This window comes from Musca autumnalis, unplaced genomic scaffold (assembly GCF_047663935.1).
Source record: "Musca autumnalis isolate F117 unplaced genomic scaffold, ASM4766393v1 scaffold_1, whole genome shotgun sequence".
Lineage (NCBI taxonomy): Eukaryota > Metazoa > Arthropoda > Insecta > Diptera > Muscidae > Musca > Musca autumnalis.
This window is the reverse complement of record NW_027411644.1, coordinates 86,040,578-86,065,615: the sequence shown is the minus strand read 5'-3', so window position 1 is coordinate 86,065,615 and position 25,038 is coordinate 86,040,578. Positions and strand designations below refer to the sequence as shown.

Genomic DNA, 25,038 nt, shown 5'->3' with positions numbered 1-25,038 from the left:
ATTAGGAACACCATGAGCATTAAGTATTTTGCACGTTGTGAATATTTCCTTCCGTAGCTTCTGTCAGCGTTGCCATTCAGAGAAGACCATTTAAATATTGGTAGAAAATATTTTATTAGTTGCAAAGATTCTTTCAGGATATGGACTATTTTTTTAGATTTAGCTCTTCAATACAGACTTCATTCCAGTAGTCTATAAAGCCTTCTTTCCGCTCGTCTATAAAGATTACCACCGTCTCGTCTATAAGGACTCCCTTCCGCTGGGCTATAAAGGCTTCCTTCCACTAGTTTATAAAAACTCCCTTTCGTTTGCCTATAAGGACTCCCTTTTGCTCGTTTATGAAGAATCCCTTTAGCGGTATTTCCAGCTTGGAGCACCTCGTTTTATTTTCATACAACCTTTCGATGGTGTTTAAAAAAAATTAAAACTCACGTCTTTACCAACATATTTTAATAAAAAAAATATTTTAAAAACTGACGTCATTAAAAATTAAAAAAAACCCACATCATTAAATTAAAAAATTATATTAAAAAATTATTTTAAAAATCCACGTCTTAAAAAATTATTAAAAAAATATTATTAAAAATCCACGACTTAAAAAATTATTTTTAAAAGTCCACGTCTTAAAAAATTATTAAAAAAATATTTTTAAAATCCGCGTCTTTAAAGTAAAAAAGAATATTTCAAAATCTCCGCTTAAAAAAATATTTTAAAAACCCACGTTAAAAAAAAAAATATTTTGAAAATCGATCTCATTCAACAAACTATTTAATGCCATGTCTTTAAAAAAATATTTTAAAAATTAACACTTAAAACAATATTTTAACAAATTATTTTAAAAATCCACGTCTTTGAAAAATCATTTTAAAAATTAACACTTAAGAAATATTTTAGCAAATTGTTTTAAAATCCACGTCCTTGAACATTTGTTTTTAAATTAACAATTAAAAAAATATTTTAACAAATTATTTTATTGATCCACGTTTTTAAATAATTGTTTTAAAAATTAACAATAAAAAAATACTTGAACAAATTATTTTAAAAATCTACGTCTTAAAAGGTATTTTAAAAATTAACACTTAAAAATATTTTAACAAATTATTTTAAAAATCCGCGTTTTTAAATTAAAAAAAAAATAATATAAAAACTCACGTCATTAAAAAAATATTTCAAAAATCCACGTCTTAAAAAATATTTTTAAAATTCACGTCTTTAAAAAAACATTTTAAAAATCCACGCCTTTAAAAAATGGTTTAAAAATCCAAGCCTTAAAAAATATTTTAAAAATCTTCGTTTTAAAATTTAAAATTTAAATCCACGTCTTTAAAAAAAATATTTTAAAAATTCAAGTCCTAAAAAAATATTTTAAAAATCCACGTCTTAAAAAACATTTTAAAAATTCACAACTTAAAAAATATGATAAAAACCCACGTCTTGTAACGTGGTTTTGTCGTAGGCTGGGGGCAGACTTAGTCGTGTCCAGGGTCTCCATAAGGGCCCACTAAACCTTACGGAATAATAAGTCGAGTAATCTCCCTTTCCTGGGGGTTAAATCGGATATTTATTGATGTAAAACTAATTTATAATCTACTGATGTTTAAATACGATAAGAAGGATAATTGGCTGGGGGATTGGCTACTTGGATTCAGTAAATGATTTGATGATGTTCGGGAACTCGGTGATTCGCCGATCGGTAGTAGGCGATCTGAAGATAATAGGGAACTCGATGAATCGCTGTTCTGTTGTAGGCGATTTGAAGATAATCGGGAATTCGATGATTCGCTGTTATGTAGTAGGCGATTTGAAGATAATCAGGACCTCGGTGATTCGTGTTGTAGATGTTCGGCTACTCGGGGTTCGTATGTCTTCGGCCACTCGGGGATTCAGGGTTCGGTCACTCGGTGATTCGTGTTGTAGATGTTCGGCTACTCGGGGTTCGTATGTGTTTTTTCTTCAACTCGGTGATTCGTTGTTCGGCCACTCGGTGATTCGTGTTGTAGATGTTCGGCCACTCGGAGTTCATATGAGTTCGGCCACACGGTGATTCGGTGTTCAGGGTTCGGACATTCGGGGATTCGTGTAGTAAATGTGCGTCCACTCGGAGTTCGTATATGTTCGGCCACTCGGTGATTCGGTGTTAGGGGTTCGACCACTCGGAGTTCGTATGTGTTCGGCCACTCGGTGATTCGTGTTGTAGCTGTTCGGCCACCTGCAAACCTGCCCTTTTCCCAAAAAACTGAATTATATGGGTGTTCAGTTGCACAAAGCGATTGAGAATTACACCGCAGTTGTAATCCTGTCGATCACCTCCAATCGCACTGTAACACACACCTCACAAAGTAATGCATGTACACCCAACAGTGTGTATTGATTGACTGGCTGTGACGCTGTTGGGTAGTGTTGTTGGGTAGTGGGGCGTTGCTGTTGTTGATATCATGTACGTGATCGTCTTGCCACGTTAAAAAATCCACGTCTTTAAAAAAATATTTTAAAATCCACGTCTTAAAACATATTTTAAAAATCCAAATAAATATAAAATATAAAGAAATAAATTAAATATTCTCGTCTTACAAACACCTTACAAATCCCTGTCTTTAAAAATAAATAATTCAAATATATACGTTTAAAAAATATTTTAAAAATCCACGTCTTAAAAAAATTACAAACCCACGTCTTTAGAAAAAATATTTTAAAAATCCACGTCTTAAAAAAATAATTTTAAAATCCACGTCTTTAAAAAGTATTTTAAAAATATATATTTTCAAATATTTTTACAAAATATTTTAAAAATCCACGTCTTAAAAAAATAATTTAAAAATTCACGTCTTTAAAAAGTATTTTAAAAATATATATTTTCAAATATTTTTACAAAATATTTTAAAAATCCACGTCTTTAAAAAGTATTTTAAAAATATATATTTTCAAATATTTTTACAAAATATTTTAAAAATCCACGTCTTTAAAAAGTATTTTAAAAATATATACTTTCAAATATTTTTACAAAATATTTTAAAAATCCACGTCTTTAAAAAATATTTTAAAAATTCAAGTCCTAAAAAATATTTTAAAAATCCATGTCTTTAAAAAATATTTTTAAAATCCACGTCTTAAAAAAATACTTAAAAATCCACGTCTTTAAAAAAAATATTTTAAAAATATACGTTTAAAAAAATATTTTAAAATCCACGTCTTTAAAAAGTATTTTAAAAATATATATTTTCAAATATTTTTACAAAATATTTTAAAAATCCACGTCTTAAAAAAATAATTTAAAAATTCACGTCTTTAAAAAGTATTTTAAAAATATATATTTTCAAATATTTTTACAAAATATTTTAAAAATCCACGTCTTTAAAAAGTATTTTAAAAATATATATTTTCAAATATTTTTACAAAATATTTTAAAAATCCACGTCTTTAAAAAGTATTTTAAAAATATATACTTTCAAATATTTTTACAAAATATTTTAAAAATCCACGTCTTTAAAAAAATATTTTAAAAATTCAAGTCCTAAAAAATATTTTAAAAATCCATGTCTTTAAAAAAATATTTTTAAAATCCACGTCTTAAAAAAAACTTAAAAATCCACTTCTTAAAAAAAAATATTTTAAAAATATACGTTTAAAAAAATGTTTTAAAAATCCACGTCATAAAAAAATTTACAAACCCACATCGTTAGAAAAATTCGTCTTAAAAAAATAATTTAAAAATCCACGTCTTTAAAAAATATTTTAAAACTCTAAGACTTTAAAAAATATTTTAAAAATTTACCTCTTTAAAAAATATTTTAAAAATCCACGTCTTCAAAAAAAATTATTTTAAAATTCCCCGTTTTTAACAACTATTTTAAACATCTACGTCTTTAGAAAAAAAAATTTAAAAATCCACGTCTTTGAAAAAAAGAAATTAAGAATCCACGTCTTTAAAAAATATTTTAAAAATCCAAGGTTTTAAAAAAATATTTTAAAAATTCACGTCTTAAAAAAATATTATAAAAATCCACGTCTTTAAAAATTTTTTTAACATTAGTTTTTAAAAATAATTATTTTAAAATTCCACGTCTTTAAAAAAATGTTTTAAATATCCATGTCTTTAAAAATGTTTTAAAAATCCACGTCTTTAAAAATGTTTTAAAATTCCACGTCTTTAACATTTTTTTTCAAAATCCATGTCTTTAAAAAACATTTTAAAAATTCACGTCTCTTTAAAATATATATCACGTTATTAAAAAATATTTTAAAAATTACGTCTAAAAATATTTTAAAATCCATGTCTTTTAAAATATTATTGTAAAAATCTACGTATTCAAAAAACAAACAAAAAAATGCTTTAACAAAATTATTCTAAAAATTCACGTCTTTAAAGAAATTAGTTTATTAGTCCACGTCTTTAAACAAAATAATTTCAAAATTCTACGTATTTAAAAAATACTTTAAAAACATTATTTTAAAAATCCATGCCTTAAAAAATAATTTCAAAATTTATGTATTTAAAAAAATACTTTAAAAAATTATTCCAAAAATCCACATCTTTAAAAAAATACTTTAAATACATTTTTTTAAAAATCCACGTACTTAAAAAATTCTAAAAATCCACATCTTTAAACAGATTAGTTTAAAAATCCACGTCTTTAAATAAATTATTTTAAAATCCACGTCTTTAAATACATTTTTTTTTAATCCACGTCTTTAAATACATTTTCTTTTAAATCCACGTACTTGAAAAATACTTAAAAAATTCTAAAAATCCACATCTTTAAATAGATTATTTTAAAAATCCACGTATTTAAATAAATTATTTTAAAAATCCGCTTATTTAAAAAATACTTCAAACAATTAATCAAAAAATCCATGTTTTTAAATAAAATATTTTAAAAATCCACGTCTTTAAAAAATTATTAAAAAATCCATAAATAAATTATTTTCAAAATCCTCGTGTGTAAAAATTTATTTAAAAAAATCCACATTCTCGCCTATAAGGACTTTCTTTAGCGGTATTTCACAAAACTTCTCCAACTTGAAGTGCCTAGTTTTATCTTCATACATACCCTCGGTGAAGTTTGCTCCTATTTCATCGCGCACCTGTGATGTTTTTTGGTGAACTTAAAATATTCCAAATATTTAAATACATTTTTTTTTTTTTAAATCCACGTACTTGAAAAATACTTAAAAAATTCTAATAATCCACATCTTTAAATAGATTATTTTAAAAATCCACGGAATTAAATAAATTATTTTAAAAATCCGCTTATTAAAAAAATACTTCAAACAATTAATCAAAAAATCCATGTTTTTAATTAAAATATTTTAAAAATCCACGTCTTTAAAAAATTATTAAAAAATCCATAAATAAATTATTTTCAAAATCCTCGTGTTTAAATTTTATTTAAAAAAATCCACATTCTCGCCTATAAGAACTCCCTTTAGCGGTATTTCACAAAACTTCTCCAACTTGAAGTGCCTAGTTTTATCTTCATACATACCCTCGGTGAAGTTTGCTCCTATTTCATCGCGCACCTGTGATGTTTTTTGGTCAACTTAAAATATTTCAAACCTCCCAAAAACGGTAACGGCAACACTGCAAAGGATATTTATTAATTTTGATTGACATTGCATTGGTCGTCGTAACTACGTCAATGTCCCATGATAGTATCCGTTTTTATTGTTCTACTGTATACTGCAAGTGTATGTAAGAATAGCGATGAGTGTTTGCTTGCTCATGTATATCGGAACAGGTGCATGGATGGATGCATGCATGAGTGTGTTGCTGTGCTCCAGTATTTGCACGGGTAAATGTGTTTTATTAGCGCAATTTAGTTAATTACGTTAATTACAGTAACTATACAGTTGTTGACGTTGTTGCTACTATTGCTATTGCTGTTGTTGTCGTTGTTGCTGTACTTGTTATTGCAACAATTGTTGCTACTGCTCTTCTCTGTGTTTTTGTTGTTCTCGTGTAATAAATGTTTAATGTGCTCATTTGTTTCTCTGCTCTATGACGTCTATCCATAAATTACGTATTTGCGAATGGCTATTCGTTTTGTTTGTGTGTGACGGCTAAGTATGTTGTCATAAATCAGTTAGCCAGTTAGGACGGTGCATACACAGGTGGTGCTGAAATGGGGACAAAATGGCGGATTAAGATGTAAGGGCGAAGGATATTTGAAAACTGAATTTCATAGCGAATGACCGTTTTAGGTGATCATTTTCGATTTTTTATAGCCTCAACCTTTAGGCTAAACAGGGTATATACCCTTTGATACGACCAAAAATGTGCCTCATCGAAATAATGGGATTAGACCTCGACTATGTTTGCAGGAAATCTGTTTCAGACAATTTGGAATCGATTGGGCAATGTTTGTTCGTTTTTCTAAAATCGTGGATTTTTTAAGAATATTTTTTCAAAAAATCTTAGATTTTTTAAAGAATATTTTTTAAAAATCGTGAATTTTTAAAGAACCATTTTTTTAAAAGTTGGAAATTTTTTAAAGATTTTTTTTAAATTGTGGATTTTTTAAAGAATATTTTTTTAAAAATCCTGAATTGTTAAATAATATTTTTTTCAAAAATCGTGGATTTTTTAAAGAATATTATTTAAAAATCGTGGATTTTTTAAAGAACATTTTTTTTAAAAATCTTGGAATTTTAAAAGAACATTTTTCAAAAATCGTAGATTTTTTAAAGAATATTTTTCAAAAATCGTGGATTTTTTAAAGAATATTTTTTAAAAAATCGTGGATGTTTCCAGAATATTTTTCCAAAAATTGTGGATTTTTTAAAGAATATTTTTTAAAAATTCGTGGATGTTTCCAGAATATTTTTTCAAAAATTGTGGATTTTTTAAACAATATTTTTTCACAAAATCGGAGATTTTTAAAGATTTTTTTAAAAAATTGTGGATTTTTTAAGAATATTTTTTTTCAAAAATCGTGGATTTTTAAAGAATATTTTTTTAAATCGTGGATTTTTCAACGAATATTTTTTTTTTAAAATCGTGGATTTTTTAAAGAATATTTTTTCAAAATTCGTGGATTTTTTAAAGATTTTTTTTTTTCAAATTTTGTGGATTTTTTAAAGAATTTTTTTTTTCAAAATTCGTGGATTTTTTAAAGAATATTTTTTCAAATTTCGTGGATTTTTTAAAGAATTTTTTTTTCAAAATTCGTGGATTTTTTAAGAATAGTTTTCAAAAATCGTGGATTTATTAAAGAAAATTTTTTTCCAAAATTCCCGGATTTTTTAAAGAATATTTTTCAAAAATCGTGGATTTTTAAAGAATTTTCGTGGATGTTTCCAGAATATTTTTTTCAAAAATCTTAGATTTTGTAAAGAATATTTTTTAAAAAATCGTGGATTTTTAAACAATATTTTTTTCAAAAATCGTGGATTTTTTAAAGAATATTTTTTCAAAATTCGTGGATTTTTTAAGAATAGTTTTCAAAAATCGTGGATTTTGTAAAGAATATTTTTCAAAATTCGTGGATTTTTTAAAGAATATTTTTCAAAAATCGTGGATTTTTTAAAGAATTTTCGTGGATGTTTCCAGAATATTTTCTCAAAAATCTTAGATTTTGTAAAGAATATTTTTTAAAAAATCGTGGATTTTTAAACAATATTTTTTTCAAAAATCGTGGATTTTTTAAAGAATAATTTTTTTAAAAACCGTGGTTTTTTAGGCAATAGTTTATCAAAAATCGTGGATTTTTTAAAGAATAATTTTTTAAAAACCTTGGTTTTTTAAGCAATAATTTATCAAAAATCGTGGATTTTTTAAAGAATATTTTTCAAAAATCGGTAATTTATTAAAGTATATTTTTCAATAATCGTGGATTTATTAAAGAATATTTTTTTCAAAAATCGTGGATTTTTAAAAAATATTTTGTTAAAAATCGTGTTTTTTTAAAGACATTTTTTTTTGGATTTTTTAAGAACTGTTTTTTAAAAAAATCGTGGATTTTTAAACGAATATTTTTTTTAAAACTCGGGAATTTTTAAAGAATATTTTTTTCAAAAGTCGTGTATTTTTTAAAGAATATTTTTTTCAAAAGTCGGGTATTTTTTAAACAATATTTTTTTCAAAAGTCGTGTATTTTTTAAAGAATATTTTTTTTTTAAAAATCCTGGATTTTTTAAAGATTATTTTATTTTTAAAAATCGTGGACTTTTTAAAGATTATTTTGTTTTTAAAAATCGGGGATTTCTTAAAGATTATTTTGTTTTTAAAAATCGTGGATTTTTTAAAGAACATTTGTTTCAAAATTCGTGGATTTTTTAAAGATTTTTTTTAAATCGTGGATTTTTAATGAACATTTTTTTTAAATCGTGGATTTTTTTAAAAATATTTTTTTTTTAAATCATGGTTTTTTAAAGAATATTTTTTTCAAAAGTCGTGTATTTTTTAAAGAATATTTTTTTTAAAATCCTGGATTTTTTAAAGATTATTTTGTTTTTAAAAATCGTGGACTTTTTAATGATTATTTTGTTTTTAAAAATCGGGGATTTCTTAAAGATTATTTTGTTTTTAAAAATCGTGGATTTTTTAAAGAAGATTTGTTTCAAAAATCGTGGATTTTTTAAGGATTATCGTTTTTTAAAAAAACCTTGGATTTTTAAAGGATATTCTTTTAAAAAACTGTGGATTAAAGGATATTCTTTTAAAAAACTGTGGATTTTTAAAGGATATTCTTTTAAAAAAAATTGGAAAAGAATGTTTTTCAAAAATCGTAGATTTTTTAAAGAATATTTTTCAAAAATCGTGGATTTTTTAAAGAATATTTTTTAAAAATTCGTGGATGTATCCAGAATATTTTTCCAAAAATTGTGGATTTTTTAAAGAATATTTTTTAAAAATTCGTGGATGTTTCCAGAATATTTTTTCAAAAATCGTGGATTTTTTTAAAGAATATTTTTCAAAAATCGTGGATTTGTTAAACAATATTTTTTCACAAAATCAGAGATTTTTAAAGATTTTTTTCAAAAATTGTGGATTTTTTAAGAATATTTTTTTCAAAAATCGTGGATTTTTAAAGAATATTTTTTTTAAATCGTGGATTTTTTAACGAATATTTTTTTAAAAAATCGTGGATTTTTTAAAGAATATTTTTTCAAAATTCGTGGATTTTTTAAAGAATATTTTTTCAAATTTCGTGGATTTTTTAAAGAATTTTTTTCAAAATTCGTGGATTTTTTAAAGAATTTTTTTCAAAATTCGTGGATTTTTTAAAGAATTTTTTTCAAAAATCGTGGAATTTTTTAAGAATAGTTTTCAAAATCGTGGATTTATTAAAGAAAATTTTTTTCCAAAATTCCGGATTTTTTAAAGATTTTTTCAAAAATCGTGGATTTTTTAAAGAATATTTTTCAAAAATCGTGGATTTTTTAAAGAATTTTCGTGGATGTTTCCAGAATATTTTTTTCAAAAATCTTAGATTTTGTAAAGAATATTTTTTAAAAAATCGTGGATTTTTAAACAATATTTTTTTCATTTTTTTTTTTGAAATTTTGCCTGTTAGGGCGAAGATCATTTTTTTTTTTTTTTTTTTTTTATGATTTTATTAATTTTCTCGTTTAGAGTTAAGCTTAATGATCTGAAATTATTTGCAAGTGAAAAAGGAAAGCCATGGACTCGAACCCACATAGTCACCAAATTACGTTACCTGGTTTCATTGGTGGTAAAGCAAATCTTCGGACGTATCGACTATGTTATGGTTTCTCTGTCCTAGAACTTATCGTTTTTCAAATGCAAATGTGTTTTTATACATTAACGGATATTTGGCCGTTGAAATGTATTTTCTTCACAACAACCGCTTTTTGCGATGCCTTTGAAGTTATGAGTTTTGGCTTTGAACGCTAACACGCCGTGACAACATTTTTTTGATATGTTTTCAAGGACGTGGGTTCAAATCCCAGCCGGGCTCAGCCTATTTTTTATTTTTTTTTTTTTTTTTTTTGAAATTTTGCCTGTTAGGGCGAAGATCATTTTTTTTTTTTTTTAATGATTTTATTAATTTTCTCGTTTAGAGTTAAGCTTAATGATCTGAAATTATTTGCAAGTGAAAAAGGAAAGCCATGGACTCGAACCCACATAGTCACCAAATTACGTTACCTGGTTTCATTGGTGGTAAAGCAAATCTTCGGACGTATCGACTATGTTATGGCTTCTCTGTCCTAGAACTTATCGTTTTTCAAATGCAAATGTGTTTTTTTTAAAACTCGGGAATTTTTAAAGAATATTTTTTTCAAAAGTCGGGTATTTTTTAAACAATATTTTTTTCAAAAATCGTGGATTTTTTAAAGAATAATTTTTTAAAAACCGTGTTTTTTTAGGCAATAGTTTATCAAAAATCGTGGATTTTTTAAAGAATAATTTTTTAAAAACCTTGGTTTTTTAAGCAATAATTTATCAAAAATCGTGGATTTTTTAAAGATTATTTTTCAAAAATCGGTAATTTATTAAAGTATATTTTTCAAAAATCGTGGATTTATTAAAGAAAATTTTTTTCAAAAATCGTGTATTTTTAAAAAATATTTTGTTAAAATCGTGTTTTTTAAAGACATTTTTTTTTGGATTTTTTAAGAACTGTTTTTTAAAAAAATCGTGGATTTTTAAACGAATATTTTTTTAAAACTCGGGAATTTTAAAAATGATATTTTTTTCAAAAGTCGTGGATTTTTTAAAGAATATTTTTTTCAAAAGTCGTGTATTTTTTACAGTATTTTTTTTTCAAAAGTCGGGTATTTTTTAAAGAATATTTTTTTCAAAAGTCGTGTATTTTTTAAAGAATATTTTTTTAAAAATCCTGGATTTTTTAAAGATTATTTTGTTTTTAAAAATCGTGGACTTTTTAAAGATTATTTTGTTTTCAAAAATCGGGGATTTCTTAAAGATTATTCTGTTTTTAAAAATCGTGGATTTTTTAAAGATTTTTTTTTAAATCGTGGATTTTTAAAGAACATTTTTTTTAAAAATCGTGGATTTTTTAAAAAATATTATTTTTTTTAAATCATGGTTTTTTAAAGAATATTTTTTTCAAAAGTCGTGTATTTTTTAAAGAATATTTTTTTTTTAAAATCCTGGATTTTTTAAAGATTATTTTGTTTTTAAAAATCGTGGACTTTTTAAAGATTATTTTGTTTTTAAAAATCGGGGATTTCTTAAAGATTATTTTGTTTTTAAAAATCGTGGATTTTTTAAAGAAGATTTGTTTCAAAAATCGTGGATTTTTTAAGGATTATCGTTTTTTAAAAAACCTTGGATTTTTTAAGGATATTATTTTAAAAAAACTGCGGATTTTTAAAGGATATTCTCTTAAAAAACTGTGGATTTTTAAAGGATATTCTTTTAAAAAGATTGGGAATTTTTCAAAGAATATTTTTTTCAAAATTCGTCTATTTTTCGTCGTTTTTGTAAAGAATATTGTTTTCAAAAATCGTGGATTGTTTACAGAATACTGTTTTCAAAAATCGCGGAAATTTTTAAAGAATATTTTTTCAAAAATCGTGGATTTTAAAAAAGGAATTTATTTAAGAAATATTTTTTTTTCACAAATTTCGATTTTTTAAAGAATATTTGTTCAAAAATCAGGTATTTGTTAAAGAATATTTTCTCAAAAATCAGGATTTTTTTCAAAAATTGGGGATTTTTTAAAGAATATGTTTTCAAATATTGGGGATTTTTTAAGAATCAATAATAATGGATTTTTTTAAATGTTCTGGATAACTTTTCTATGCAGCTTCAACTTTCTGTGAAAATAATCTAACTTTTCCATTTTCCATGCCAAATCATTTTTATTTTTCATCATTCATTTTTCCTATTGTGTCCTTTAGAGAAAATGTTGCCCGGAGGACTTGTGGACATTGGCAGTTTGTAATCTACAATTCTGGCATTGGTAGCTGTTTTAATTAAATTTTATTTAATTTCGTTGTTGCTGTTTCTGTTCTTTTTGTTGTTGCATTCTGTCATGTTTACTTGGCATATCATTGAGAAGGCATTATGTTTGACTATTACCTTGTTTGGGTTATGTGTGGTGTTATTGTTGCTGTCGTTACTGTCGTTGTTGTGCTTAGTCGAAACACCATCTTTAACCCATACATGTAAACGTATTGCAGGCTTTCATTGCAACACAAACAAAGTACCGACGATATGTAGAATTTCTTTGTGCCCTAGGTCAGTGTTAAGCAATTATCGAGCCTTTTGTGCAAGTTTTCTATGACTGACTCACTGACCGACAGAGTGGCTAATTGTGGAGTACGAGACATTACATGGGTTCTGCGCTGCAACAACTTCTGCAGTTGTTGTTTTTGTAAAGCATTTGCTTTGCGTTTGCTACTAACATTGGTAATGAATTCAAACTGACGGCCTTTTTCATGAGAATGTAAGAAGGACAGGCGTACAAATTGGATAGTCATAACCTCGTGTAGGCAAATTTGTATGAAATGCCATTACTGGGCATTTCATTTAATGTGCTTTTTCTTGTTTCCTTTCAAAGTCATTGAAAAACATTTGACCATTAAAAGCGGCAAGTGGTCAGTCAGTAGGCAAACGAGACAAGTGCCGCAGATTTTAATGAATGTCTACAACCAAGAAGTGTTTAAACAAAAGGATGACCATCAAGCGAAGGTGAAGTGACAGAAGTATGAGAAATAACTTTTGGCTAAAATTTAATTTATATTCAAAATAAATTTTTATTCTAAGGTATGAAAAAATAATTTTCCCCGGTTGCAAGGCACATTAGGGAAAAGCCCAGAAGGTGTAGGTAATTGGATAGACTAGCGGTGGCAAGGATAGGTGGAATAATGTTTGACCCATTTGACTTTCATGGGCTGTAAAATTTTTCCGATTGGGCTCGAGTTGGCAATGTCTTCCACGTCTGACTAGTGCGGACGACAACTTTCGAACGTAGTAACCACTATTCATTTTATACTAAAAATATTTGGAACATGTAACAAAAAGTTGTAGTCAAGATGGTGACTACCATGTGATAAGTCAAGGCATCAACTGTGCATTCATATGTTTTCACAACATGCCCGTAAAACAAGGGGGACTTCTCTCAAAGCCGATTCATATTGTCTCAATGATATGGGACCTATTTTTATAGCCGAGTCCGAACGGCATGTCTTACGACACCACTTGAAGAGACGTTTTTCATGGCTGAAATACTCAGGAAATGTAAGCCAACGTTACATGTAGGGGATTCGCTATCGCGAAAATTTTGATGTTCTGGTCAGAGATTGAACGGCAAACCTTCTGCTAAAACGGCTAAAAAAAGAATTATTCGACTTTGCTTTCTATATTTATGCAATTTTGGGACATTTCTTTACTAGTTGTCATTTGAAACAGGGTTGGGTAAAATATAATAGTATATAGAAACATAAGAATGAATGAAAAAGAATGTAAAACAAATATTCGTTGTATTATAATAACATTAAAATATTTATAACTGGAGGAAGAAGACCAGCTGGACACCTTGGCGTATGATTTGTGTCAGTACTTATACATGCATTGGAGCAAACTGTATCCACACCATTTCCTCTTAAAGTAACTTCAGTTTTTCTGTTCTGAATGCGCTGGTATTAACTCATGCTATTTCTTAATGGAATTTTGGTCACTAATTGTCCAATCACTATAAATAAGGCGAATTTAGAATTAGAATTTAAGCCACGGTCAGCTGATAGACACCAGTGCGTATGAGTTGCGTCAGTATACGTTTATGGGACCGAGTTTGAACTTCGCTATTTCTTGTTGAAATGACTTCATTTTGCACTCAAGCCTAGTTGACTAGAGAGTCTCAAATGTTATATTACAGTTAGTTCGGTTAAAAATTGTTGCTAAAATCTTCAAAATATCGAAAATTGGTATCGAACTTGAACTGCCTATGGATAAGAGATACTCGGGTGCTAAAAATAAAGCGTTTTATCACAAGTTTTTGGTCAATAGAGTGATTTCAGCAGATCGACTCAGAATTTCCTGATCAAGACTAGGGTCGCGTTACAAACGGAAAAACCAAACTTATTACACTCTCCATTAGGGTTATGACTTTTTTACAACCTCGTACCCCTGCATTATATTTTGATGGGTTTTTACCTAAGATTACATAAAATCTTAATTAAAAAGTGATTCGGTAAAAAAGCTTTCACACAAAAAGCTTTTAAAGTTTTAATTTTTTAGAACTTTTGAAAATTTTTTGAAGTTACTGTAAGCAGATATTTAACTGGAAACAATGTATAGGGGTACACGGCATAGCCAAAATTACATGACCGTTTGTTTCGCACTAATTTTATCATCGTATTATTATATATATATAACTTTATTTCATATATTATAAAATTTAAAAGTGTGCGGGACCTTTTTCAATATTTAAATGGAATAAAAGTAATTTCAGTCATTAATATGCAACAGGTAATTCATTCGTGAAACAGGAAATAATTTTTTGAGATTTTTTTTTATTTCATAGTATTTTTCAAAAAACTTTTTTTATAATTAAATGGAACGAATGTTATTTTAGGCATTTTTAGGCAAAAGTGCATTCATTCTTACTACAGGAAATCATTTTTGAGAAAAAATTTCAAAAAGTCATAACCCTACTCTCCATAATATGGTGGTGAGTATGAACATAATACTCTTATACATATTCACTTGCACACATCATTACCTAGGAAAAATGTTCGCCAGTTCATTTGAAAGTGGTTTGAGAGTAATATCATGTCTTTCCTAGAAGTAGCACTTATCTTTGTGTAATTTACTTGCATGTGTAAAAAAAGCGCATTCCAGTGTACAACTTCCGCACGAAAGAGTACTTTAGTCCAAGATTTTCCTGAAGTTAGTATTTGTGCTTCTCACGAAAATGTCCGAACTGACCCAAAAGTACGGCCTTAGGCAATGTTTATATTATAGCTTTTTGCAGGGTTAACCCTCTGAGGATGATGAGGATTTATTTGAAATATACGCAATGGAATTGACATTTGAAATCCAGTGGGTTTGTTAAATTCGGTTATAAATAAACGTACTATAAGCAGGGTTAAATATTGAGTTTTTAAAGAAATTCGGGGCTATATCTCTGAAACCAATGCGAATCTTCTTCTGATCTCTGAAGCAAATTTGTAGATAAGGACAAGAATAAAATATTTGGAGAAATAATGAACTCGAAAAACTACATTTATTGCCTCAAATTTCAAAATATATGCAAAAATTCCACAATTTTTAAACATTTCGCACCGTATCTCCAAAACCGTTAATTTTTTCTGAATATTTTCTTTTGCAAAAATATTCCCTGGAATGTAATACACAACACTTCAGAACATGCCATTGTTGTAAAATGCCTCTATGCCGTTGTTTTCATTTCAAATGTCAATAAAGTAGTGAAATCCGAAATGCGAGAATAAACTCTTGGTGTGAACTGTGTTTGAAATACGTGTTGTAAAAGATATGATGCAAAATACCGCTGAAACAACATGAAGTAAGCATTTTAGAGTTTCAGAATGTTCTAAAGAATTGTTGAGAACTTTATTTGGAAGATTTTTGCAAAAGGTTACTTGGTTCAACTCCCAGTAGTTTAGCCGATACTGACCAGAATTTCAGCAATTATGTAAAATTTTCAATATTTTATAGATTTTGATGCCCTAGATTTAGTTGTCTTATGTGGTTTCTTTAAAAGATAAGTTCTACCCTCATAGGGCTACAATATTTCTAAAGACAGCAAGGCCAAATTCTTATTCGTTTCTGAGATAAAGGCCTGATAAATGCCAAAATGTGTAGATTTAGCCCGGTTTAGATGAGGCCATAAAATCCGAACTGGATCTGACAGGACAAAACCCTACTAGGGTTTTTGTAGTCTAAATATGTACATGTATACTAGAAGTTGTTTGCATTTTCAGTGTTGCATAGTGTTATACTTTGTTAAAGGACAATTCATAGGATATTTACTATCCTCTGAAGTGTAGTCTATTCATCCCTATTTTGTTGATCCAATTGATTCTTTACATTTTTGCAAACAAAAGTAAAGTTCTATGATAATAAAATTAAGATTGGACCTTAAACCTCTTTCGTTAGAAGTCCTAGTGGTCTTCTCACAAAGGTCTATTGGTATTCTCATCTTGTTTTTTGAGAAGTCATGCTTGTCTTCTATTAAAGACATTGTGGTCTCTATGAGAAATCTTACTGAATACCCTGTGACACAAAATGGAAGTCAAGATCTGGGGGTTGAAAAATTCCATTTCGGAATGAAAGCCCCAATTGAGAACCCCAAAGGATCTCATAGCTGAAATTTCTGAGTTATGACATAATGACTTTTTTGATTGACCCCCATCAATCATTGAGAAAATAGCTTTATATCTCTGTTTGGAGATATTGTTTCATCATTTTTAGATGACATGTCTTCAGATAAATAGAATGAGGAACCTTTCTCTCGAATATGCTGTCCTTCCACGTCCTTTTTGTTCGTTGTTGGTCAACGACAGATTCATCTCGCCATAACTCAGAAGCCTGCTAAACTGCGAATCTTGCTTCAAGTATTCATTATATACTCAATGAGGGCTTTAGATGTAGACATTCAAATAACCGGATCTGTCCGCCAGCATGCACGAAATTCAATTAAATACATAATCATAGAGTTTTCATAAGAAAGGATCGGGTAAACGTGATAAAGGACAATAAAAACATGACAATATCGATTTCTCGTCCTAGTGGACCGATCCTACATAAAATTTTCCTAGTAACATTTTTGGAGAATATTTTCATGCACGAAATCTCATCGTGTGCTAATTTTTCAGTTCCAGAAAAGATCCATCTGCCTACGTGCTGGGTGTTGTACTCAATATATATCTAATATTTCAATAAAATTATCCACTCCACACCAACGTTTAAAATGTAAGCGCTGAATTTTAGTTTAAGGAGTGTTCCCTGCTTATAAATTTCAGTAAAATAGTTGAAAGTATAACTAGCATAGAATATGTGGTCAAATTTTTAAGTCTATCGGAACAATGTTGCCTTAGTATGAGCGTTGGATGGGAACAATTTATTTTATTTTGTATGCAGCATATAAACTGTGTTTTTCTGGTAATCGGTCGCAAAAATATATGAAAATTGGTTTATTAGTTTTCGAGCTAGAATTGGCACCACAAAATGCTTTAATAAAAACAGGGTTTCGTAGACGGCCTCAAAACTTGGTCATATTTTTCTCTTTCAGATGAAGAAAAAATCTGCCAAAAAGTTACGTAGTTTTCTCGAAAAAAATGAAAACTGGCTTTTATTGAGTTTTAGAACTGGGGGTCTCCTTTTGAGGCTAAGCACACTAAAATGTTGGCTTACATCCAGTTTGAAACTTGGTCATGAATTGCTTATGGCGAATATAAGAATCGCCACATGCCCGTATGGGGCATACACTTAAGCCAGTATAGGCCTGTTGTGCGCTCTAATTTCGGAAGCCTAAGGGGAATAAATTTTTTATTGCTTAATTTATTAAAAAGAAAATAAATTTATCAGTTAAGAAATTCTGTGCCATTGACATAATCACTTAAGTTTTTGAACTCGCTTGCCCTAATTTGGTGGAGTTCTGGTATAGTGTTATTTCCTAGAAATTGGTTTCTTAGCGTCGCGAAGGCTGGACAATGACAGAGATAGTGTTCCAATGTTTCGTCGTCCTCTCCGCATGCTCTGCATTCGCTGCTTTCTGCACAACCGATTTTGTGCAGGTGTGCTTGTAGCCCTAGGTGTTCTGTAAGGATGCCTGTCAGTCTACTAATGTCTTTTTTACTCATTTGAAGGAGTTCCTTTGTTTTATTCTCGTCTGGGTTTCTCCAGAGGATTTTTGTATTTTTCCCTTTCTCTTCAGTATTCCAGAGGGATGTATGGGCGTTTTCTGCCCATGCTTTTAACTCTAGACGCACCGCTTTTAAAGGCTTAGCATTATCTAGGCTTATCGTAGCTTGCTCTCTGGCTTGCCTCGCCAAGGAGTTGGCTATCTCGTTACCCCTAATCCCTTTATGTCCTGGTACCCATATAATGTTAACAGAACCATGGTGGGAGTAGTCGTTGATTGATTTTTTACACTGCAGGACAGTTTTTGATTTCACCGTCTTGCTTGTTACGAGTATTGCTTTAATTGCTGCTTTACTGTCCGTTAGGATGTTTACAGTTATTGGCCTTGTGTTAGCTTTAAACCAGTTCAGACACTATGTGATCGCTCGGATTTCGGCCTGTAGGATCGTATTATGATCCGGCAGTCGAAAGGAGATTCTAGTTTCCTGGTCTTCGATATATAGACCCAGACCCGTTCTCCCCCCTAGAACGGCCCCATCTGTGAAACCACAGCTTCCAGTTGGCATCCGTTCCAGGGTTCCATCGATCCACATGTCCCTGTCTGGTATTAAAATTTCACACAAGGCGGATTCAATTGTTTCAGGTATACGGTCTGATACAATATGATCTATTGACACACCCTTTGTAACCTGTAATATGCTTTGGTGGTATGTTTGGTGGTCTCTTACGATCCACTCGCTCATCGACTTAAGTCTTATAGCTGCGATGGCTGCCTCATACCTTACCTGATTTTCTATTGGGTGGACAAATAAAATTGTCTCTAAAGCCCTAGTTGGTGTAGTCCTCAGTGCCCCGCTAATATTTAAGCAGCACGTTCTTTGGACTTTTTGCAGTACTTTTACGTTGCATTTCTTGTCCGTAGCTGTCCACCATACCACAGAAGCGTAAGTTAGAATCGGTCTAATTACGCTTCTGTATAACCAGTGTGTCATCCTAGGATTGAAACCCCATTTTGAGCCTATAGCTCTTCTGCAGGTTGACCAACATCTGTGGGCTTTATTAGCCCTTTCCTGAATATGGTCTCTCCATTTAAGTTTCCTGTCTAGAATTACTCCCAGGTACTTAATTGTTGGAGAAATGTTTATCATATTATCTAGGAAAACGGGTTCTTCGTAAGCTCCTATTTTCGTTTTCCTAGTGAATAGACATAATTCTGTTTTTGCCGGGTTGACATTTAGACCTCTCGGTCTAGCCCAGAGCCGTTTCGGCCCTTCTACAGAGTATATTTGGATTCTTTCCCCTAAGGAGTATTAAATCCTTCGTAGGTTAAGATCCTTAGTAGACTATTTATGGTGGTAACCCATAGGAGAGGTGATAGTATTCCTCCCTGCGGCGTCCCCTGACCAACTTTGTCTCTTTTTGTTACGTCTTGTAGCGCGCAGCTTATCCATCTATTCCTTAGCATGTGGTCTATCCAGTGCCTCAAGGCCCGGTTTACCTGAAACTCGTCTAAGGAGTGGATTAGCGTTTCGGTGCTGACATTGTTGAACGCTCCTTCGATGTCGATGCAAACTGCGAGAGTATACAACTACATCTCGAAGGTTCTCTCTATGTGGTGTACTACCTCATGTAATGCGGTTTCCACTGATCTACCTTTTACGTATGCATGTTGTTTGTACTTGAGCATATCGTTAGGGATGTTACTCTTTATCATGGTTTCGACCGTCCGTTCCATTGTTTTGAGTAAGAATGAAGTTAAACTTATCGGACGATAAGATTTTGGTATTGCATAACTTGACTTGCCGGGCTTGGGAATGAATACTACCCTTGCCTCTTGCCAGGCCAATGGAGTATACGCAAAGTTTAAGCAAGCATTGGAAATCTCGACCAGATTGGACGAAATATAGTCCACTTCCCTTTGAAGTAAGGCTGGGAAAATCTGGTCTGGTCCCGCTGCTTTGTATGGTGAGAAGCTCATTATTGCTTCTTTAATCATCAAGTTGTTGATTTTTGGTGCTTCTTCTGATGCATAAGCTATCTCCATCGGTGACACTGTGTGTGCCGTAGTACTCGACGGAAAGTGCGTTCTCATCAGAAGGCTTAGAGTTTCCTCGGTTGTTTCCATCTTTTTACCCGTCTCATCAACCATAAGCTCGGGTTGTGAGTGAGTTTTAGATAGAAACTTTCTAATTTTAGAGACGTCATTCACGCTATCTACCTGTTCACAGAAAAGCTTCCAGGAGTTCCTTTTGGCGTTTCTTGTCATTTTGTTGTATTCTTTTAGTTTTGTTTGGTAGTTGTCCCAGAATACAGCTGCTTTTTTACGTTTTGCCCTATTGTAAAGTCTTCGGATCTCTTTGCCTTTGTTACGAATTTCCCCTGTCATCCAGGGTTTTTCGTAGGCAGATTTCCTCTCTCGAAGTGGACAACTTTCTTCGAAAGACCTTACTAGAGCCTCTGTTAGTTTATTGACATTTCTATCAATATCTTCTTTGCTTAGGCAAACCTCAACTTCTTGTCCTAGTCTATCTTTAACTTGTTTTCCGAATTTAGCCCAATTAGTTTTGGATTTATTTCGGAAAGTTATCGGATTCGGCAGTGGCCTTGATATTTTAAACCTAATATACCTATGGTCAGAGAAGGAGTGTTCCTTTGAAACCCTCCACTCATGTACCTCGTTTATTAGATTTTCCGAACATATTGTTACATCTAATACTTCCTCCCTAACTCTGTTTATTTGTGTATTTCCTATGTTAAGGGTTATCAGGTCGTTAGTATTCAAAAATTCTAGAAGGGCTTGATCCCTCTTGTTAGTATTAGTACTACCCCACGAAATGTGGTGAGAGTTAGCATCGCTACCTATTAGTACTTCGTTACCTGTTTGCTTGATTTTCCTCACCAGTTGCTGTAGCTCCGACGAAGGTGGTAATGTCGGCGAGTCGAACGGCAGGTAGATTGATGCTAGGTATATACTACCATTCCCTTGCTTCAACACTGTGGCGTCCGAGGTTGACAACTCTGGGGAGAAAAGAAAGCATAAGTTTTTATGGCATATAATACAGGACCTCGGTCGGTTTCCTGTATTAGCGTAAAAGAGTTGGTAATTAATGTGGTTTAGTCCGGAAACTTTGTTCTTTACGGTCCAAGGTTCCTGGATTAAACCGATGATCATGAGTCATCCAGTAAGCGTGCTTCTTGGGAGTCGCTGATGGCTTCGACCCCCTCTTCGGTATTGCTCGGTGGTTTGTCCTCCTTGTTGGTTTGGTGGGCATCCTCTTCTTCTTCCCCGACTCGTGCCCTTCCAACTTTAAAGGTGACTGCATTACAGATGTAGTTTTGAGAGGACTTGCTTAGGGCATTTGATGGTGGGAAGCTCATTTTCTTCCTCTGGAGATCTGATGATCTTCGCCGCTTCCGAGGAAGTGGAGGGATTGTTGATCTCTTTTGGTGCGGCCCGCTGTTTTTTGTTTAGCTGTGCCTGGATCCTCTGGTACCTACGTCTCTGGGCTCCAGTCCACCGAACTTTTTTCTCCGTTGTAAGTTTAGATATGCTTTCGCTTACCTCTTCTACCATCTTGTGGACCTCCTTGTTAACGGGCTTCTCCACAACGGTGGTGTTGATTTTGCAACTGCTGTCTGATTCGGAGTCAGGGTCGCTCCCATCCTTGGATGGCTGGGTCCAGATTAAACTCTCCCTTCGCTTCCCTTTCTCCTCATCTTTTTTACCTTTCGGTTGCGTGCTTGTAGCAGTACCGTCGACCACAGATGCCAAGGCACCCACATCTGTGGGAGATGTTTGCTGAATGATGAATTGCTTATAGTTTTTGATGCATGTAGTCCTTATGATTTGTATTGCCCCATGATTTTCACATATTTTGAAGGCTTAAAGATTTTCTCACGCGGAAGAATTCCGTCCAGAATATACTCGTGCAAAAAAAGGAAAACCGACAAAAACTTTCTAACTTTGCTATTTGTCAATGTAAGATTCGGCAGAAACAGTATTGATATGTTCGAATGTATTCGAAGGAATGCCCTTTCTAATGAATATGCAAGGAAAAACTAACACATTAGCCTATATAGGCCAAAATATAGGAAAAATTACAATTTGTGCACATTTTACTCATTTTTAGTGGTATAGGAATTTACTCTCGGAGTCGACCCGGAGTCGGAGTCGTGAAAAACTAGCCTGGAGTCGGAGTCGAGCCAAAAATATCTCGATTTCGAAACCCTGGTCATGACATTGTTTTATAAGGAGACGATACAGTCAGTGAATTGTCCCAACTTGATCTTATATATCTCAAAAATGATAAAACCTACGAAAATATCATACAGGACAATCTTGTGGAGAATTTTCAAAGTTACAACACTCTCTTTAGGTCCATTTCCATTAGAGCTTGCGGTTTCCAAGCAAAATCGTGAAAACAAAAAAACCCTAATTGTGAAATTTGACCTCGATTAATTTAAGAAGCGCTCCTGCGATTTTTTTGTTTTTTAGAGTTTTCTCATCTATGAACATTGTAGTTTCAGAATGTCCAAAAACTTCCCAGGTGTAAGCTCCTTTCATTTAAAGTTGTAAAGTCTGCATGTATAGGAATATTTTTTCACATAGTTACATATTTATATTATTTCGACTCCTTAGCCCTGTAAGGGTCAGACGCAGTCCTTGTGCCACTGTTGTTATTCTATTGTTATCATAGGTTGAGGGCTATCGGCAAAACCGATTTTTCTTCGTTTTTTGTTCCGTTATTAAAATTCAAATCAGAATTTGTTTTTCGTGTAAAAAATATTTTCAAATCCTTTTTCCTGGTCAATAAATAAATCATGAAACGCATGATTTCCTGTGGAGGCGGACATTGATATAGTGTGTGTGTTGCAGTGCTGGTGTTGTTTAGTGTGGGTTAGTTGATGGTTCAGGCTCAAGTGTATCAATTGGAGGTTATGTTGGCCAGTCTATCCAGTGTTGGTGGTGGTGTCGTTTTTGTACGGTTCTATGGAAAGTAGTGAATCTAGACATACCTTTTGAACTCCTCCGTTTAAGGGCTGTTGTTGTTGTTGTCGTCGTGTTTGCTGTTATTGAAGTAGTACTTGAAGCATTTGTTAATGTCGACGTCGTAGAAGATGTTGCTGGAGTAGATGCTGATGCTGTTATTGTTGTTGAAGTTGAATTATTAAACGCCTTGGGCGTTGTACAATGTTCTGATAACATCAAAAGTATGAACAAACCAAAATCAAACGAAAATTTAATTAAATTTTTTTTTGTTATAAATAATTCCACTGGAATTGGTTTTTTTTGGTTAAATTTTGTTGGGATTTATTGGAAATTTCAGCTGATTTTTCATTTTTTGTATTCTTTGTTGGATTATTAAAATTTTATTTTTAATTTCTTTTTATTAATAATAAATTATGATTTAGGCATTGCTAGGCTCAGGCGAAAAGTAAAACACAAAAAGATATGAAATTATTTTTAAGGAGGCAAAAGGCATTAGGCAGAGGCATAAATTTATAAAGTAGCGGGGCATAAGCGGCCGAATACTGCTTGGGGTATGGCGGAAACTAGCAGCAGCTTATTTTGTTTCGTTTCGTTTTTGGAAAGGTTTGAGTAGGTGTAATACTAGAGACTTACGCACACAATACACACTTGGTTTTTTTCACTTTTCTTTGATTATTTTGTTTCACATTTTTTGTTGGTTATTTTCGTAAATTCTTCTTTGTTTTTTTCTGTTGTTTTGTGCACAAACACCCGTACGAACTCTGCTTTTATGTCTACAAGGAGTTTGGTTTTGTTGTTGTTTCTTCACTTTGTTCCATTCGTTGTTTGTTTCTTTAATTCTATTATTTGACTGTGTTTGTGTGAGGATATTTTCTTAGCTTCTTTTTTTACTTTTCACATGTTTCGTTGACGTGTATGGGATTCATGATGGTGTGTTCGTTTGTGTGTAAGACTGTGTGCGTGAAAATTGCCTTCAAAATAAACTCAAAGAAAGAAGGGAAAATAGCAGCAAATAATGGCAGCGGCGGCAATATAAGCTGAATAACGGGATACACACTGTGCGTGTGTGTGTGTCTGACTTTATTAACTACTCACTCACTCACTGACTGACTGGCTCACAATGACTTGAACTTCTTTTGAGGGGGTTTGGATTTTTTTTTACAATTCTCCAATTTCTATTTACAAAATTATTAACAATTTTTTTCTTTTGGTATTTTGTTGAAACGAACAATTTCACTTTCTAGGCCACAAAACTTTTATTTCATTTCAACTTTATTTTCCAGCAAAACGAAACACAAAAGCCAACAAAATTTCACTTGACATTCTTTGCCTCTTGACGCACACACACACTCTCCTCTCGTTTCACCACTCACTATCTATCTGGTTTTTTGTATAGAAAGAACACTCTCACTCTTCTTCGTTGTTAGTATGGGTATGTGTATGTGAGTGTGTGTGTGTGTTTGTATCACATATATTTTTTATTTTTTCACCAAAATCACTGTTTGTTTAACCGTTTAGTTTTCTTCTCATAGGTCCGCAATCTTTGAAATACCGTTAAGTACTAAACTCTCCCAGTTGTCGAGGTCTGTCTATTTGGTGTTGATGAATGTTTCGTTAAGTTCTCGTCACTCTGTTATGTTTTGTTGCTTCGTCAATTTTTCCCTTTTACTTTCTTTCGTTTTCAGTTGGCTTTGCAGCTGTTGAAGTTAGTCTGACAACTGTCACAAAGTTTAGCATGGGTTGTGCTTTTAGTTGTACAACGTCCGTCACAAAAAAGGAAAGGAAACTTAACGAAAGCTTTTTACGTCACTGCGGCACAGTAGAGTGGTTAGAGATGATTGTTTGACGATAAATTTGTATTCTGATTACGGGATTTTGAAGGGAATCATCGACTAAGTAAAATTGGCAAAGGAAATAGAGGGAGCCAACAGTGCAATGGAAGTGCAAAAAATTTTGATTTTATATGGAAAATTTGTAATTTATTGAAAAAAATATTTTTTACGAAAAATTTTTTTTGACAATGAAATTCTTCGGACCAATTAGCGTAACATCGACAAACGTGACTGTGGTCTTAACCCTTGCCCACAATTCACTTATTCCGGTTCTAATGTTGCAACTCTTCAGATGAGCAAGTGACTGCTCCACTTATGGTCACCGACCAAGCTCATTTGTTAATCCCGTTGCCTCTGATAGGAAAATTTGATCTCACTTCGCGTTTCGAACAGCAAATAGTGGCGAGCGGGCGCAGCAGTGATGATGACTCGGAACGTCCTATCTGCTATCCGAACCTCGG

At 31.3% G+C, this 25,038-nt stretch overlaps 1 protein-coding gene across 1 annotated transcript in view; it reads right to left on the bottom strand.

Moving 5' to 3' along the window:
• LOC141402476 (uncharacterized) overlaps window positions 1-24,320 on the bottom strand; it is a 248,602-nt gene extending 224,282 nt beyond the window's left edge. The window contains exons 1-2 of the mRNA XM_073983929.1: window positions 23,845-24,320; window positions 22,772-23,104 (exon numbers count right to left, since the gene is read on the bottom strand). Coding sequence (XP_073840030.1) covers window positions 22,772-22,961 — 190 coding nt within the window. The 5' untranslated portion in view covers window positions 22,962-23,104; window positions 23,845-24,320. The remainder of the gene's footprint in view (window positions 1-22,771; window positions 23,105-23,844) is intronic.
• Window positions 24,321-25,038: the final 718 nt, after the last annotated feature.